Here is a 17,550-nt window from a genome sequence, read left to right on the forward strand (position 1 = left end):
TTTATATATAAAACCCACTAACACCAAACTTAGAACAGTAGCGTGTATATAACCTTAACTATTCCTTTAGAACAGTGAATATTGTGTTTAACCCGACACAAACTATTACAAGTGAGGCAGGATATTTTTGCATACTGAGTGCATATTAAACATTGAGGTTACCCGTCGTGATACACGGCTGAGTGGCCAAAACGGTTGACATCATGGTGAAGATCTGGATTGGGCAGAACAGTCCACTCATCACAAGCTAGAAGAGAGAAAATGAAACACAAAGTGAATCTCATCCAGTGCTGCCAGAATACGTTTAAGCGACATCAGTATAGAGAAGACAGAACTCATGAATATTAATTAACTAAGACTAATCGTTGCACAGTAATCTCCACTCGCGTTACCCAATTAATATTCATACGTCTAACCTTCACATAAATTGATGACCCGTGCAGATGTGCAGGGGCTATAAGGCACCTTTACTTGTACTCTAAAACTACACTTTAAATATTTTAATAACACAATACGGGATAAAACTGGACGATCCCAGTTCTCTGCATCTGCCTCGCCGTGGTTTTTTAAAACGAGCTCTTTGTTTTGTTTTTTTTCCCTGAGTTGACCATTATATTTAAATCATCTCTTTCCTCGATGTTAAATAGAAGGAGTTAGCGGCTAATCTAACAGGAGTAAGAAGGGCATGAAGAGAAATGACTGCTATTAGTGGAGAATGTGTGACAAGTCACTGCCCCCTGCTGGCAAACTCTCTGACAAATCGAATTCAGCATCCTGGTGTGGGCCGATGTAATTGAGTTCAGCTTATAAGGACAGAGCAATTACCCTCAGGGCCAAGACAGGCCCCTACTTAATTACAGATTACCACAGCACTAGTCTGAATCTCAGAAGGGAAGTTGGCACGGGAAGAACAAGAGGAGGAAATTTTTAAGTGAAGTGATATACAATGACGAATAAGCAAATGCAGACACTTCTGAAATGTTTAAAGCGTACTACGCAGGCACTACAAACTCCTCAAAGACGGTCTAAATTTCTACCCACGCATTCAAGAGCAGCCGTATTCCAGCGCTTGCGGTGCGTCTATTCTGACATCATAGCATCCCTCATTATCTAAATGAAAAGCGAGATAATACCACCAGACAGGCATGTCTCCGATCCCTGGAGATTACAAAACTCAAATGTGTCACTCATGAAATAATGGCTTCAAGATCACGAATGCTTTCTGCAAGAAGCCCCCTGATGAGTGCATTTCAGTCTCTAATGGCTTGCTGCTACACGCACAGGAATCCAATTACACTTTGTGTGAGAGTGTCTCTTCGGCTGTTCAGTATTGTGAAAGACAGAGATATTATATAGATATAAGACGCCACACATGATGGGATGCATTAAGCAAATGATTTAGAACGTAACAAGTGGTAAAAGTAGGCAAATGACAGTTCATTCGCACTACATAATTAAAAAATATAGTTATTTAGCTGGAAAGTCTGTTACATTCTTCTCATTTTAAAATCTTGAAGTAAGCAATATAAAAAAAATTACAAAAGGATTAAGTTTAAAAGGCCTGTGCAAGCTACCAAATAGGCTCATGGCGAACATTTATGTTTGAATTCACATAGCGTCAATGCACTTTTCACCCCAATCTCTCAAAAAAAAACTTGGCTTGGTCAACCAGATCAGTTAAATAAGCGTAACCTACTGTCAAAGAGTACATATGAGTTATTCAGGTGGCAAAGTGTTCAGTACTCACCTATGCTGTACGCTATGAAGTCTGAGGAGAAGCACTTTGCCCCGTGGCTCATTGAGGTGTCATTGTGCGTGTTCCCTCCAAACACCAACATGTTCCCGCCGACAATCACGGCCGTGTGGAGGTAACGGAAAAAACCACTGTCCCTCAGAATCAACCTACAGATTCAGAGGTCATCATTAGCGGGAAACCCAGAGAGAGCTTAAAAGGGAGTTAGACTGTTCATAGTAGAATGCAAAGATAATAATCACAGACCATGTACGTCACACCATGCGTGAGATTTCTCTATGAATATGAATATTCACTGTTATTCAAAAATTTGTGTTGGGCAAGAATGTCTAAATGATTTTAAATCTCTTATGCTCAAAGGCTGCAGTCATTTAATAAAAAACAAATATTACGACTCAAAAACCTGCTAGAAATATTTATTCTTGTATCTGCTAAGCTGATTTTCATATTTACAATATTTATATTTAATATATGTTTTAAGGTTTTAAAGAACAGCATTTATTTTGAACTGTAATCTTTGTAAAATTATATTTAATTTGATCCATTTAATGTATCCTTAAAATTAACTAAAACTTTAAAATGGTGTTCTATTTTGTTCAATCAACTATTATACGAACAGAATATCAGACAGGGAATATTATTTCATTTGGTTTCAATGTTAGAAAAAAAATAAATAAATAAGGCGGCACTACATTTTAAGCACAGCTTCAAAACTTAATCAGTGTTATGTTAAATGAACAAACCACATCCTCTTGTCCACATCATAGCGGTACAGGTCTCCAGCCAGGCCGTATTTATTGGCACTGAAAGCCTTATAGCCTCCATGGATGTAGATGGAGCGCGTTTGAGGGTCATACACACTACTGTGCCCATAGCCACCCTGAACCAGCGCCCCGCGAGTCTCTAAGACGCTCCATGTGTTCGTTACTGTAAAGAGAAGAGTGAAAAGCACAGGATGAGAGTTAGTGAAGAAAGAAACTTGAAAACAAATTGTGATGTTGCTCTTCCGTTACAACACCAGAGGGCAGTGGAGCAAACAATTACTGCAAACAGAAGCAGAAGAACCAGAACACTGATAACTGTTACATGAGGAAGAACTACATTTTGCGTCAAAAGTCTAATTGAATAAATGCTTGTTTTCCCAAGCAGGGGTTTTGTATGAATCCATTCAAAGTAAAAACCAGCCTCAGCCCCCCTCTCTCTCTCACACACACATACACCACACACACGATTGACTGAAGCAATCAATCATGAAAACAACCGCACTTTTTTTTTTTTTTTCCTACTTCAAAACATTTTACACCGATTGAAAACTAATATCAAAAGGGGGCCTCATTTTAATTTTGTGATGAATGACAGAGTCAGTCTCTGCAGTACCTAGCGGTCCGATTCATCAGACAGAAACTGGGTCACAACTGTTCAGTGTGACTTCTGGGTCCGTGGTAGCACTCAACTCTGAAAAGGATTAGGGTGCTTTCACATAGGATGAATTCTTCCTTTCAAACAGCTAGACTGAATGAAACAGAACGCAGGCGTCCTGAGGCCTGTTTTTAAAAGATGCTTTTTTGTTTTTAAAAGCAAGTTCTTTGCAAACTACCTTAAAAACATAATGCGCATGATGCAAGATGATGAAAAAGAAAAAATGTGGTATAACTCTATATTCAATCTTGATATTCTGGAATAACAAAAGACCTATGTGGATAGAACAGACAATGTTGCAAAGTGCATTTACATTATTTACCTCAAAATCAACAAAGTGATCACTTACTGGTTTTTTCTGCTTTTAAAAGGAAAGCAAAAACGTAAAAAAAGGTTATAATATCTTTAATATTTTGATTTTATTATTTATTTAAATGTGTGTCTTCTAACAAAAGTTGTCACAAGAAAGCGAGTAACCTAATGCAGATTTATTTCATTTCCTGATTCAAACCCATATTTATTAAATACGGTTGATGATTCAAAAAGAGAGGAGCATTTGAAGCAACATGTTTGTCAGATGAAACTGAATTCCTTATTTCAATATTATTAAATATAAAAATTAAGGCAGCAATATTCATCACTAAGCCCAGCTCTGTTCACTACTGACCAATGTTGTACTGCTGCACTTGACTGATGTATCCGTAAAGAGGGCAGTGTCCGAACACGACCAGTATGCAGGGCTCCGATTCGTCCAGATAGACGGTGTGTGCAGAATGGCCCACGACGGCATACTGTTCTTTAGCGTGCGGATTCAGCAGAACCCACGACTGGTTCAGCGTGTGGAACACCCACAGTTCTGAGGTCACGTTTCCCGTGGAGTCGATCTTCCCACCGTACATGTAGATTTTATCCTATATGCATGCAAAAAAGACAAAGAGCTCATGAGGAAGCGCGTTTTTCAGAAACAGCTCTCAGCTTGGTCTACGCAGGAAATAAATACAATGGTCCATAATGAAGACATTAGAATAGAACACAATCAATTAAACCTCGTGCAGGGAGAGTGAATGGCCGTAGCGTCCAGTTGCGGAGTTGACGGACCGGTTTAATGACATCCAGCTTTGAGAGGAGATGTTAAACCTGAGGAATAGACACAGAGAGCAAAGGAGAAAGTGAAACTCTGAGCCCGTAAAGTTACCATGTTCCAGTGTGTTTTGGTGTGTGTGTGTGTGTGTGTACTCACGCAGTAACCATCAGGTAGTGTGTGTAGTTGAACACATGTCCACCTATCACCCACATCACGTCTTCATGAACCACAGCCTTATGGGACGCCCGCGCCAAGCCATGTCCGCTGTATTCCTCACGTGTCCAGAAGGAAACATTTGCTGGTACGGTTATTGAACAGTCCAGGCCTAAAACACACACACTTTAATATTTAGCGCTTTACTTTTAAAAAATGGCTAATTGGCTAAATCTACAGAATTACAATTATTTATAAAAATAAAAGACACAAAAGGGCTATGCTTGCAAATATAAAATCATGGAGGAACTTAAAGCATGAGTCAGGGTGGCTCAAAGAGAGACAGACAGACAGAGAGAGAGAGAGAGAGAGAGAGAGAGAGACAGACAGAGACAGACAGAGACAGACAGACAGAGACAGACAGACAGACAGACAGAGAGAGAGAGAGAGAGAGAGAGAGAGAGAGAGAGAGAGAGAGAGAGAGAGAGAGAGAGAGAGAGAGAGAGAGACACTCTTCCTAAAACTGAGGTTTGGTGGCTGCTTGTCATGATTACCATAATTACAATTAAAAACAGTTCATGTCTACATCAACCTTGCAATTACAAGTCAGAAACTCACAATTATGAAACCTCAGACTTGTGATGTAATATAGAGAGTCAAAATAGCAGCAGCCTCAACAGTTATTAGCTGTAAGGAGGAACACACATCTGTTGTAGCCAATTCTACCTGCTGCACTTCTCCACTTCTAGAATCCAATAGTTACCGAGTCTGAGGTGTTGAACTCAGTAGAATCTGGGAGTTACCGGCATTTCTTCAGTTCAAGATCATCATAATTTTTTTTCATGATTTTTAATAGTAGAAATGCGTATGTGTTTCAGAGCACAATCTGCCATCTCTGATTCAACTGTAGTACTTAAAGCGGAAAGAATACTTTTTATTCAGAAAGAAAACAAATAAAAAGCATAGAAAATCCTGTATCCCTGTATCAAGACTTGCGTGCAGCGATATTCTCTAAAATGCTGCGACGGTGATGAATTTGTTGAATAAAGTCATTAGTTTTGTTTTCTTTCCGAACAAAAAAAAATCTTGTTGTGTCAAAATTTTACATATAAACCACTGATGGCAGATGGAGTATCCCTTCAAAGTTTTCTGGACCTTGACGGTGTATTTTACTCGACAGTCACAAGCTTCCCGGTTTTCATCCAAAACATCTTCAATTATGTTCCCGAAAACAAACACATCTTTCACGGTTTTAGTACAGCATTGAGTTAAGTTATTAACAGCAAAATCTTCATTTTGGGGCGGAGTAACCCTTTAACATTTGGCACATAACTCACTGGGTTTTATTTCAGTGCAGGCATGATTTAAACATACAGCACTCTTTGTACCGAGATTCATTTAAAAATGTGTGCTAATATGTACAAAGCACCTGTCTTTTTACACATTCTTCTTATCAGGGCCGATCACAATCAAGCGAAGTATAAGAACACAAGCTGATCACCGAATAGCACAGCCCTGGGACAAACAGTACCGGTACACAGAGTCCTGTCTTTCACGCGAAACCAAACAACACTAGAGGGGGCGAGACCGAGATAGAGAGATCTGTGAGAGGCGAAGGGGAAGAGAGCCAGGAAACAATTAGCCAAACCAAAAAAACATCTACAAATTCCCAGAACTACGAGCGAGTTGCAAGAGCTTTATAAACAAAATTCGATGATGAACAGCTTCCTTAATGACTCTCAACGTCATAGAGCCTACGTACAGAATTCGTAAATAGCCCATCTCGCGTCATTCTCACAATAGCTAGAACCATAGCAATGGCGACTAAAAGTAAATATCGTAGCATGCGTAACGCTGAAACTCAATGCATCGATGCGTGTTAGAAGCAGGACCGTCCAGCAGTCAAACGAATGTTCACCTTGCCATCCTGGTTTGCACCGGCAGCGTTTGGCGGCGCCGTCACACCGTCCCCGCAGAGGAACGCCGCAGTCGGAGGAGCAGTAGGGCACGTCGCAGGCCTCTCCTTTCCAGCCGTCCTCGCACGCACACTGCACAGAGTCGCTGGAATTCCCCACACGACACTCCCCGCGATCGGAGCAGTTACTGGGGCACGTGTTTAACCTGAGTTGATCACAAACACACGGAAATCAATGAAACGACAAGTCTCACATCAGTACCGATGCGCCAGACCGAAACTAAAATGTGTGCTGCAGAGCTGCTTAAATAAGACTTGCGTGTGGTCTGCCACCGTTTGGCCACAACTTCCTGATAACAGCTCCAAGCCATTGGCCAGCGCTGAAGATGATGCACCAGACTGCTCATTCAAAGACAGAGCCAACATGTTTACTATTCTCAGGAAGGTGTCTTTATAGTTAACTACTAACTAGGGCTTTATGACATTAATGGGAAATGCGATAACCTGTTAAATAACTGCGTGATTTTGAGGTAACGTTTTAAATAAGTGATTCGGAATACAAATTCAAATTTACAATTGTAATTAAAATTACATCCAAACACAACTGAAAGCTGAAAACGACACGGTACTAAATGTTTAACTATTTGTGTTAACCTAAAGCTTTCTTTGCAGCTTTCTAGCGTATTACAATCATTTATTGCAATTTGCAAATCACGATTTATAACTATTAAAGCTATTTAGCAATTGAAATAAAGCTGAAATGCATACAAAACCGAACAGAAATATTATTTCATGCAGCGTAAACTTTTTATTTTAGTTGTCGAGGCAACATTTCAAATTAAGTTAAAAGTACTAAAACTAAAATTAAAACAACAAAAATGCAAAAAGCCAATTCAAAGTAAATATAATAAATATATACTATAATTTTATATAAAATCAAGTAGTCAACCTACAACTGGTCTACTTAATGTGTACTTAAAGCATTTTTATGTTAATTAATAAAATGATGTTGATTTTTTTCCCCCAATACAGAATTTTACTATGATACATAATTGAATTAAAAAAATCCGCAAAACAGAAATTTACATAGTCATATCATCCATCAAACATAAAATATAACCAACAGTTCACCAACTTTGTAATGCAGTACAGGCAAAAGTCCTGTTGTTATTATATTATTACTAATTTTCCTTGCACCCACCACACCTTATGTAAGCCTATTGTTACACTATTTGCTTGGCCATTTGACTTTTTCCAGCACACAGTTAGACATTGTGCTCAGCAGACATGACATGTTGCCAATATTGTCTGTCCATTTCCCCTATAAAAACAGCGCCTGGCCATACAACGGACATTTAGTCTAGGCTAAAAATGTCTCGATTCGGATGTAGCCGCAGCGACACGCAGTCCTGCAAAGCTGCGTCACACTGCCCTGTCCATAAAGGATTTACAACAACCGAACTTAACCTTACAAGAGACGTTCGGTTAATGTTTGAACTTAAGTTAATAATTGCTTTTGCAGCTCGAAAGGTACGCCATAAGCAACCTGGGGAGGAGCTCGACTGAGGTGAAAACTGTTTGTTTCAACACAACCTGCGCCGGCGCTAGCCTGAACAGCCGCATTAGTAGGCAGCTCACTCCGCTCTACAGCTGAACACGGGGAGAGAATAACAGGCAGGCTAGCATCTGTCTTTCAGCTTTGCGCGGTTTTGTGAGCGTCTGCAGTGCGTGTCAGGATTGGTGTTTGATGTTCTATTGATACCGCACTCCAGTGTTTTTTTGTTTTTTTTTGGGGGTCCCTGTAAATGCAGTCTCTATAGAAACCGCCGCAGTCACCGCCAGGACTTCACATGAGCGGTCCCTGCCACAGACACCGAGGTCAAAGACATCTGCGCTTCCTCTGTCCCGCTCTTCTTAAATTACTCTGACCTGCATTTTCTTGTTCTCGCTCTTGTTCTCTAGCGCACAGAGCCTTAAAGGGACAGGCCACTCAAAAAACGGTCAGCGTTTACTCACTCACGGGTCTTTCCAGATCGCTCTTATGTGGAGGAACTCCAGCAGAATCACATCTAAACATGTTGAAACTTGATGAATCACATTTAGTATTATTACAGTATGTATGTGAAACTGGACCACAAAAGCAGTCATAACTGTCTATTTTTCAAAACTACTTTATAGATTATAGATATACACCTGCTTAAAGCTAAATACATTTATTCAAAGGTTTTTACACGATGTATGGTTTGTAAGGATAGGACAATGTTTTGTAACTTTACAGTAAGGTTCATTAGTTAACAACATTACTTGAAATAATAATGAACAATGAATTTACATTAATTTTACAACACATTTAAAATTTCAATACATTTGTGGTAGGTAATTTACAAAATATCTTCATGGAACATGATCTTTACTTAATATCTTAATTATTTTTAGCATAAAAAAACCAACCCAAATTGTTTGACCCAAATAATGTATTTTTGGCTATTGCTACAAATATACCCACGCTACTTAAGACTGGTTTTGCGGTCCAGGGTCACATATTGTCTTTGTTACAGAATATAAAAAATACTATTAAAACATTAATTAATTCATTATAAACATCACTATAGCAAGGATGCATTAATATAGCAAAAAATATATAAAAACAATTCTATTTGAATTTTTTTTGGTTTCGTTTTTTTGTGGTAATTTTCTGTTTATCAAAAAGTCACTAATTTTCACCAAAATATTAATTCAAAATATAAAATATTGATATAAAATATTAACAACTATTTTCAGCATTGACAATAACCTTAAAATATGTAATGTTACTTAAAATGAAGCTTTGCCTCAATGAAATAACGTTTATAAATAACATTATTTTTTAAATATTTGACAATTTCACAGTTTTTTGTTGTTTTTTTCCAATCAAACGAATACTACACTAAAAGACTTCTTTCAAAAAACATTACTCTTTCCATACAAGACTCTGTGAAGCGTGTCTTTGACAACAGAACTGTAAACTTCTCCTTTTATGTTCCACATAGCAAAGGAAGTCACAGAGGAATGATGTAAGAAAATGTGAGAAAATGACGACAGCAAATGATTTTTAATTTTGGGTGTATGCCGCATTCACATTACCCAGAATCCTCAGCTCTCATCAAGAGCCCGTCCCAGCTCGTGGATGGTTTAACTACACCATTATGGAGCCACAAAGCAATTCAAAAGCAACCACAGTATGCGATTATACAGTATGCGATTTCAAAACACCTTCCTTATAAACACGCAGGTTGTTAAATTACCCAGCGTTCATAGGTCAGGAAAAGAAAGTTATAAATGAAGGTTAAAGTCCAAGACGGTAACAAGCAAAAAGCTCTGATCTTAAACCTAACCTAGTGAGCTTCCAGTTTCACATGACCCTTACGAAATTATTCTAATATGCTGATTTGTTTATCATTTATCATTATCAATGTTAAAAAAAAACATTTTGAACTGTAGTGTACATATTAGACATTGGGTCAATGCTGACATATTAAAATAAAGCGGCCTATACCTTTTTAACCAAATCAATTTCTATAGATACTTTTCAGTCCATCTGCCATCTTGGATTTCACTGACATACTGCATACATGCCATACTGCCTTGGTGTAAAAAATTGAGGCATCTTAAAAGACAGCTGGCAGCATAATGTTGCCGTCTACATTCTGGAAGAGTTGTTTTAATACAAGCGTGCCCACAATGCCTTAAGACGCTGTCAAAGCAGGCAGCTCGCTGGGTTTTGGAGCAGAACTCCAGCGCAGCTGTGAGCATTAGTCTTTTTTTTTGGTCCGGGAATGAAAGCTTACCTGTAGGAGATGTTGAAGCCGGTGAGATTATACGCAGCGTCACTGAAGAAATGCAGCAAGGCGAAACCAGACTGTGCCACCACCTCTGGGACGGTCTCATTGCTGTAGCTCTCAGGAACAATCAAACCACTGGAACACGGAGGAGAACAACATTGATTACTTCATACCTGTGCTGACGGGGAACCCAACAGACCGATTAGTTTAGTGCTTTCTCATTTAATAGTGTCCGGTTGTGTACTTTATGATGGGCTTTTTAAAAAAAAGTGTAAGGTTTGGGGTTTTGAGTCATCATTCAAATTCATACTTAGATCATCAATCATTTTTACACAAAAAGCCTAAAAAACAACTATATTGCAATTTTCTATACTATATATTATTGAGGTAACACTTTACAGTAAGGTTTATTAGTTAACATGAGCTAAGAATAAACAATACTTCTACTATTAATGTTAATTTCAGCATTCATTAATGCATTATTAATAAACCATACACAAACGAGCAAGTTTAAAATAGTAGTATATATTAATGCTATGATGGTAAGATCACATGACCGGTCAAACGCTGCAGACTTTTATCTGAAGAATCAATTAATCGTGGATCAGGGTATTTCCACCAGAGCTTAGTTATATTTCCTAGAGGACGTTTACACGGGATGCTCGTGTTCAAAATCTGTGTCTGATGTGGTGTAAGGAGCTTGAGAGCTGGAGAAGCAAAGCGGCCCCTGCGGAAATTCCCGTATTCTAATCTGATCCTGGATTAACAGGTCCATCTCACTCGTCTTGTTTACACCTCACGCACACACACACACACACACACACACACAGAAATAAAGAGAAATGATGAGAATACCTGAAGGCGGCGAGTAAAGGAGAGTAGATAGAGTCTCCATCATACACATACAGATGATCCCAGCTGCACTCGGTGGCAAAATGCTCAAAGCGAAGCCTGAGGATTGAGTTCGGCCTGTCAAGAAAACAACCATCAACCGCCGCAACCCACACAAATACTAGGTGCATGACACAGAGCTCTGTATAGCACGACTTAAAACAGACATTACAATGGGTTTAAATTACGAATAAACCAAAACGCATGGGAGGTGAGGTGAGGTCAGGCGAGGTCACGAGGTCTTGTTAACAGGCCAGGTTCAGGCTTAACGTTTAGACCTCTAATCTGAGAACGATGGTTTCATTTTCAGGCCAATACTCACTGTCCCTCTATGAGCCATGTGCACTTGGTCTTGTATTTGTAGTTTCCTGGTCCGTCTGAGAGATAGCCTGAGGGTCCCGTTAGCCTGTGTATGACAGGCGCAGCATTATTAAACCAATCAGAAAACGTTTGCTAGCACATGCACATACACCTAAAGGGACAGGTTATTATAAAAGACAAATGTGAATCACCTGCAGTTTAGCAATTGTAAAAAGCTATTTTAACAGCCCTCAATAAAAACATAATAGGGGAATTAAATAACAGGTGTGTCTCATGCCAAGGTTCAATAAGGAAACTAACTTCACAAGAAATACTGAAGAGAAACCAACTCAGAATTCCATGTTAGACACTTTTATAAACGCTTATGGATAATTCTGCCACCATTTACAGAAAAGATACATGGGTTTGGAATTATGGGTTTACTTAAATGATTTTCGGTAACACTTTATTACAGGGTCTAGTTGCTTATTAGCGTGAAAGTTAATAGAATTTATTATTAGTAATTGAGCACATATTAGTGCTTTATTCTACATCCCGGGTTACATTACAACTTTAGTATAGGTCCAATTGTCACTATTAACTAGTTAGTTCTCAACATATTGGCTGTTTTTAGCATATATTCCACATCCTTAATCCAGCCGATACCTAAACTTAACTACCTTACTAATTATCAGAAAGCAGCCAAAGAGCAGCTTGAGGAAAAAGTCATAGCAAATGGTTCCTCAATAGCAAGAATTGGACCTTAAAATAAAGTGTGACCAAAAATACTACCGAAATCAAAGCCTAAACCATTTAGCTGCACAAATTCTTCAAAATATCGTACGTTTCGTTCAGCAGAAGAAAGCACATGTTTGGCAAGTAAACCATTCCTTTAACACCTCGTCATATTTTAAGGAATCAAACAAAACCCCACTTTGGTAGAAATGCCTGTTTTTTTTGTGTGTGTGGAAGCAGTATCTACTCGGCATTGTGCGGTGATGAGGTATCTAAGCCCATAACTACAGTCTCAAGGAGCTTTGTTAACATTGAAAAACAGTTCATTAACACACCCACAATCCTGTGGGAGCTGCACATACACTCTCCAGCAGACAGCTGTGACAAACACACATAACCGAGACACGATTCTCGACGGAGCGCCGCACTCTTCCACCCAGCTGATTAGATCATCATTCAACAATGTCCCATTAGAATCATTAACAATTAAAATCACATCATGTATTTCTCCACATAAAGCGCACAGGTTCAATAACGGCCACAAGACTGCAGAATAATTGAGCTGTTGTGCTTTTTTTCTTGTCAGTTTGGCAGTTGTCTCCATTCAGCCTTTATGACGTTAGGAGACAGCCGAGCGAACGTCAGAAATGCCCGTCTGCCATAAGCGATTGCAAACCTGGGTCTACTGGGAATTAGACTTGCTAAGTGCAGACGGAGCTGCTGAGAGACGGAGCACTTAGCGTGAGCTCCTGCGCGCTTTAACGGGACAAAGCAGAAATGCAGCGTCCGGTCGGGGCGACATTCTGGGGCAAGTACGGACTCATGTGTCTGCGGCTGGTGTCGGGGAAACAGTCAGGCTTCTGTACTTCACCAAACGATTGCGCTAAAAAGAGGCCATTTACTAAAACAGATCCCGTTGCTGATAATTATGTTACAGAATTATGAATGGGCCGGCAAATTAGAAGACAAGCGGCATGCAACATGACCGCTTTCATGCAGGACACACATCCTCGCTTTTCTGCGGCTCCTGGGATGGAATTCCATTTATAGACTCCCATTAATAGATTCGCATTAAAATGGAAGAAAATCAAATCAGCATGTACCGATTATCCAGAAATTATGACAAACATGAAAACAAAATTGCCCATAAAACGGGATTTCAGCGTTGGTCAATTTTCAGAGGCACTGCAAAACAAAGATACCTGCACGGTCTAAAAACTTTCGATGCATCGGTCCATCTAAAGTCACGTACTACATTTGCATTTGGAATAATTCACGACCGCTAATACGTATGTTCTATATAGTATGAATAATATAGGCAGTATATAATAAAGTCAAACTAAAATAACTTTAAATAAAATCCTCTCTGATGGCCTCGTGGAACATTAAAGTAAACATCAAATATATACTTCAGAAGTAGCAGGTCATCCAGGTACAGATATATATATATAAACAATGCCATACCAGATTTCTTTGCATTCCATTCATGCCTATGTGTTTTGCAGCTTCTAGCACATAACGTGGTGTAGTCATGAGGCGCTAGTTCCCTCTACAAAAAAAAAAGTTTAATCTGCAGATATGCACTTATTTAGGGATCTGTGCCTTTGTGCATACAGAGATCCGACTCCTAAATACTCCTCGCTTTACTTTTTAGATGAAAAACCTCCATAAAAGTTCTTTGTGCATTTGTCTTTTTTTCTACTTAATTTCCACGATCCAAATATTTTTAAGAATGAAATGTCTGTCGTCAGGCCTTCTTGAGATACTATGCTGTTGTATTATGATTACACATTCAGTGGCATAAAATGGTCTTAAAATGACAATATCGCAATTATTTATGGGGCAATACATTGCACAACAAAAAAGTTGTTATCGGACCTATTCCGAACATGATTTTCTGTTTGTGTAACCGTTTTTCTTGAACTGTTTTTCGTAGGGAAGGAACCGATTTTTGCCTCAATGTGCATATCACGCACAAATCCTCTCCATATCAAAAGTCAAACATCCAACATCATCTTATTTAGCATCGTTCATATACTACTATATATATTAAAATATGACTTTTCATTTTTGGTTGTCATTTTAATTTCAGTTGGAGCTTTAGTAACTTTATTACGCGATTTGTTCACTTTTATTGCACTAATATATTTTTTAAACATTTCTATTTAGCTTTTTGGTTTTAGTTTTAGCACATTTAATACAACTTAAACCTATTACAGGCAGCAGCTAAAGCAAGCATTTGTGCATTTTGCTCATATTTTTTTTCAAGTACCAAAGAGTGGGTTTCACTGCACAACATCACTGCTTAAACCTCACACACGAACACGGGTCGGATTATGAAAGAACCTGTGATGAGTGTCAAAATAATGGAATATTACTAATCTCCGATGATGAGTGAGGCCACAATATGCCCGATATGCACTTCCTTTTCAGAAATCTTCATAAAGGAAGAGCTAGCAGCAAATTTATTCTGCACTCTTTGGGCTTTATTCCTGGTCATTAGCAGGCCCGGGACATTCCTGAAGCGAGATGAAATGGCAGAATGTTAGGAACTGTCTCTGCCTCCAGCGTGGCCGTGTTCGAGTCATGATTGACACCACATGATCGTTTGGCTTCAGTCTGCCTGTCTCTTCGCAGCCATTTGGAGCCTGATTCACCCCACATGACCCAAAGGCTCCAATGTCGCCAGTGTCTCCGCCAAACTTCGCCCATCAGTGAGTCGCATCCCATGATGGAGAAGCATGAGGCAAAATTCATATTGCAACGAAACCATGAAATACTTCTGTTCATTTGTCAGCTTTAAGCCTCTGCCGATGAGTTATTAACAGTCCCACTACAGTACCAAATAAGAATGGCACGACAGACTCAAGACAAAGTTAATTTACGACAAGGGTGTGAAATCTTCAGTGGAAATATTAAACTATAAAATATTTCAAGAAGCAAACGTCTAAGGGCTCAATCGGCTCGTACAAACTGCTTGCTTTTTTGGTGCAAACTATTTAAATAATACTTACATGTTTTCATAAGTATATGTATGTGTGTACATTATACATATATCTCACACATACATGCTTGTATCCTATCCTAACAGACCACACAACAATGGAAAGCTTGCTTTTCCAGCTTGGATATAATGTATAAAGCTATAATAATGTATAAAAATGACCCTTGTGGTGGTTTGGGGATTTAAAATGTAAAATGAAAATATACTTAACAGAACCCCCATCAAACATTTTATATGTGGCCTACATAAAGCTCTGCTGTAACGAAATCGAAATTAGCACCCAGCCAGGGTCATAAGCCAAACAGGGCAGGTCCTGTGTGCATATATATATATATATATATATATATATATATATATATATATATATATAGCCTAAGACGAGTCCTGAAGATACGTTGTTAATATTACCACCCATAAACCAAGCCATGACAAAAGTTACAGCGTGCTCTGAAAGAGCTCCGTGCATCAGACGCGTCGGTGTCAATGTCACGAGCATCAGCTGGGAATAAGAGCCGCCCGCGTCTCACCTGAAGCGGCCGCCGCAGTGCTGGCACTGCTCCCCGACCCATCCCGGCTCGCACACACACACGCCGCTGGAGGTGTTGCACTGGCCGTTCAAGCACGGTTTATCGCACTCCTTCGCCTCCGTGGCCCCGGGGAGACGGACCAGTCCGCTGAGGGCCGTGATGAAGAGAAGAGATCGCAGCACGGTGCCGTGAAGGCCTCCGCGAGCCGGGCCGAGCGTCAGACACCAGCCCCGGCCGAGGGCCCTCCGAACCTCCGCGGCCATTCGCGCAGATACGGCTGACAGTCGGCGGCGAATCCGCTGCTAGTCACTCGCGGTGGACGGAGACAAAGGATGACAGCAGCGTCGTCAAAGTCGTCGGCAGCCCGTGCTTTCGGTTTGGAGGCAGATTGTTTTATCTTTTCTTCCCGTTCACATCTTACCGATGCTTATCGCTGCAGTACCGAGACGCATATTGACACCCGGAAATGACGAGTTTTCGGCGAGATGCGGAAGTACGCATTGATTGATAAAGAGCGCGTAATTCAATCCAGTAATTGGGACAGAGCAAAATTAAATAAACGTTAGATATAATATCAAATATATTAGGAATTAAAACTATTTTAATAGACACGTACAGTGCTATTGAAGCGGGGTTATTCTCTGTAGGATATTTGGGACCTCAAATTATAAAGCAAGCATAACTCTACACAAATATTTCTTTGTTATTATCAGATCAAATTGTAAGCGATAAGATTTCTATTCCATTCCACACATTCTGATGTTTAAAAAACATTAATTTTAGTGTCTAGATAATCTAACTACAGCTCCACAGCGTCCTCTTGTGGCATTTCGTGGTATTTCACCATCAAATATACTACTACGTAAAACATTTGTTTTATTAGTCGAATAGTTCCTATATCCAAGGATTATTATATTGTTTATTTTCATCAATAGTTGTATTTTAAAATGTATATGACCTATCATTAATCATTGGTTTTTACTAACAAAGGGACCAATATTGTTTCTGCAAGGATGGGAACGCTCCAGAAATTTCGGTAAAATGCTGTAATATTCTAGTGCTTTCAGGAACATTACAGAATATTGTAGGTCTAGTCAAAAAAGACTCATCCAATGTACACTTCCGACGTTTCGGACCCACTTTAGTTAGTGTTTGTTAAACTGTTTTAACTCAGCATTATGCAAGAGTAATAACAGATAAGCTTTTTTTTAGTTTTCATGACACGGTTTTTCGTATTCAGCATGTCAAACATAAACATTAAAAACAAAAGTGAAACAGCTTTTATAAAAATGTGTTTCACTGTGTCATAAAACATCTCTGGAAAAGCATGATAACAGTATAAAACAAGCCTTATAGCCGGACACCGCTGCAAAATGTGCATTAAGAAAATAACAAAGCACTTTTACAAACATCATAGAACGTTTATTAAATTCTGACTTGTAAGAAGTCACAATAATTCGGCGCACTCCACTGGATGAAGTGCATTCATATACCTTATTTATACCTCAAACCAATCCAACGGACTGATTTTTGTTTTCAACATAAATAAAAACAAATAAACATATTTACATAGACGGCAAGAGACATGGCTGGGTAAAGAACATGAAAAATGAAAAAGGGATAAATCGACAGTCACAGGGGGGGAAAAAAAACAAAAAACAATAAACATGAAGAACACTGGACGAACCGAATTGTCAGAATCAAATGCTACATTAACAACGATGAAACAGGCATGAATAAAACAGATTTAAACCAAGAGACTGGAGAAGATCATTAGGCAGAGAAAGAGCTGTCGGAAGGTTTTGCCACAGTGATCTGAACAAACGGGATCAGCACTCATTGCTGTCTTCACTGGGTCGGCTTCACAGATACAGGTTAAAAGCTGAAGGGTTCACAAGAGGTCCCTGACGTGGATTACAGGACGCGGTCCTCGTGATTAAGGGTCAAA

At 39.2% G+C, this 17,550-nt stretch overlaps 1 protein-coding gene across 1 annotated transcript in view; it reads right to left on the minus strand.

Moving 5' to 3' along the window:
- atrn (attractin) overlaps positions 1-16,074 on the minus strand; it is a 45,449-nt gene extending 29,375 nt beyond the window's left edge. The window contains exons 1-11 of the mRNA XM_043254812.1: positions 15,603-16,074; positions 11,359-11,442; positions 11,001-11,114; positions 10,152-10,280; positions 6,328-6,530; positions 4,413-4,581; positions 4,219-4,309; positions 3,840-4,083; positions 2,497-2,680; positions 1,748-1,902; positions 163-247 (exon numbers count right to left, since the gene is read on the minus strand). Of these exons, the coding sequence (XP_043110747.1) occupies positions 163-247; positions 1,748-1,902; positions 2,497-2,680; positions 3,840-4,083; positions 4,219-4,309; positions 4,413-4,581; positions 6,328-6,530; positions 10,152-10,280; positions 11,001-11,114; positions 11,359-11,442; positions 15,603-15,865 (1,721 nt within the window). The 5' untranslated portion in view covers positions 15,866-16,074. The remainder of the gene's footprint in view (positions 1-162; positions 248-1,747; positions 1,903-2,496; positions 2,681-3,839; positions 4,084-4,218; positions 4,310-4,412; positions 4,582-6,327; positions 6,531-10,151; positions 10,281-11,000; positions 11,115-11,358; positions 11,443-15,602) is intronic.
- Between the last annotated feature and the right edge of the window lie 1,476 nt (positions 16,075-17,550).

Source organism: Puntigrus tetrazona, chromosome 13 (assembly GCF_018831695.1).
Source record: "Puntigrus tetrazona isolate hp1 chromosome 13, ASM1883169v1, whole genome shotgun sequence".
Classification (NCBI taxonomy): Eukaryota; Metazoa; Chordata; class Actinopteri; order Cypriniformes; family Cyprinidae; genus Puntigrus; species Puntigrus tetrazona.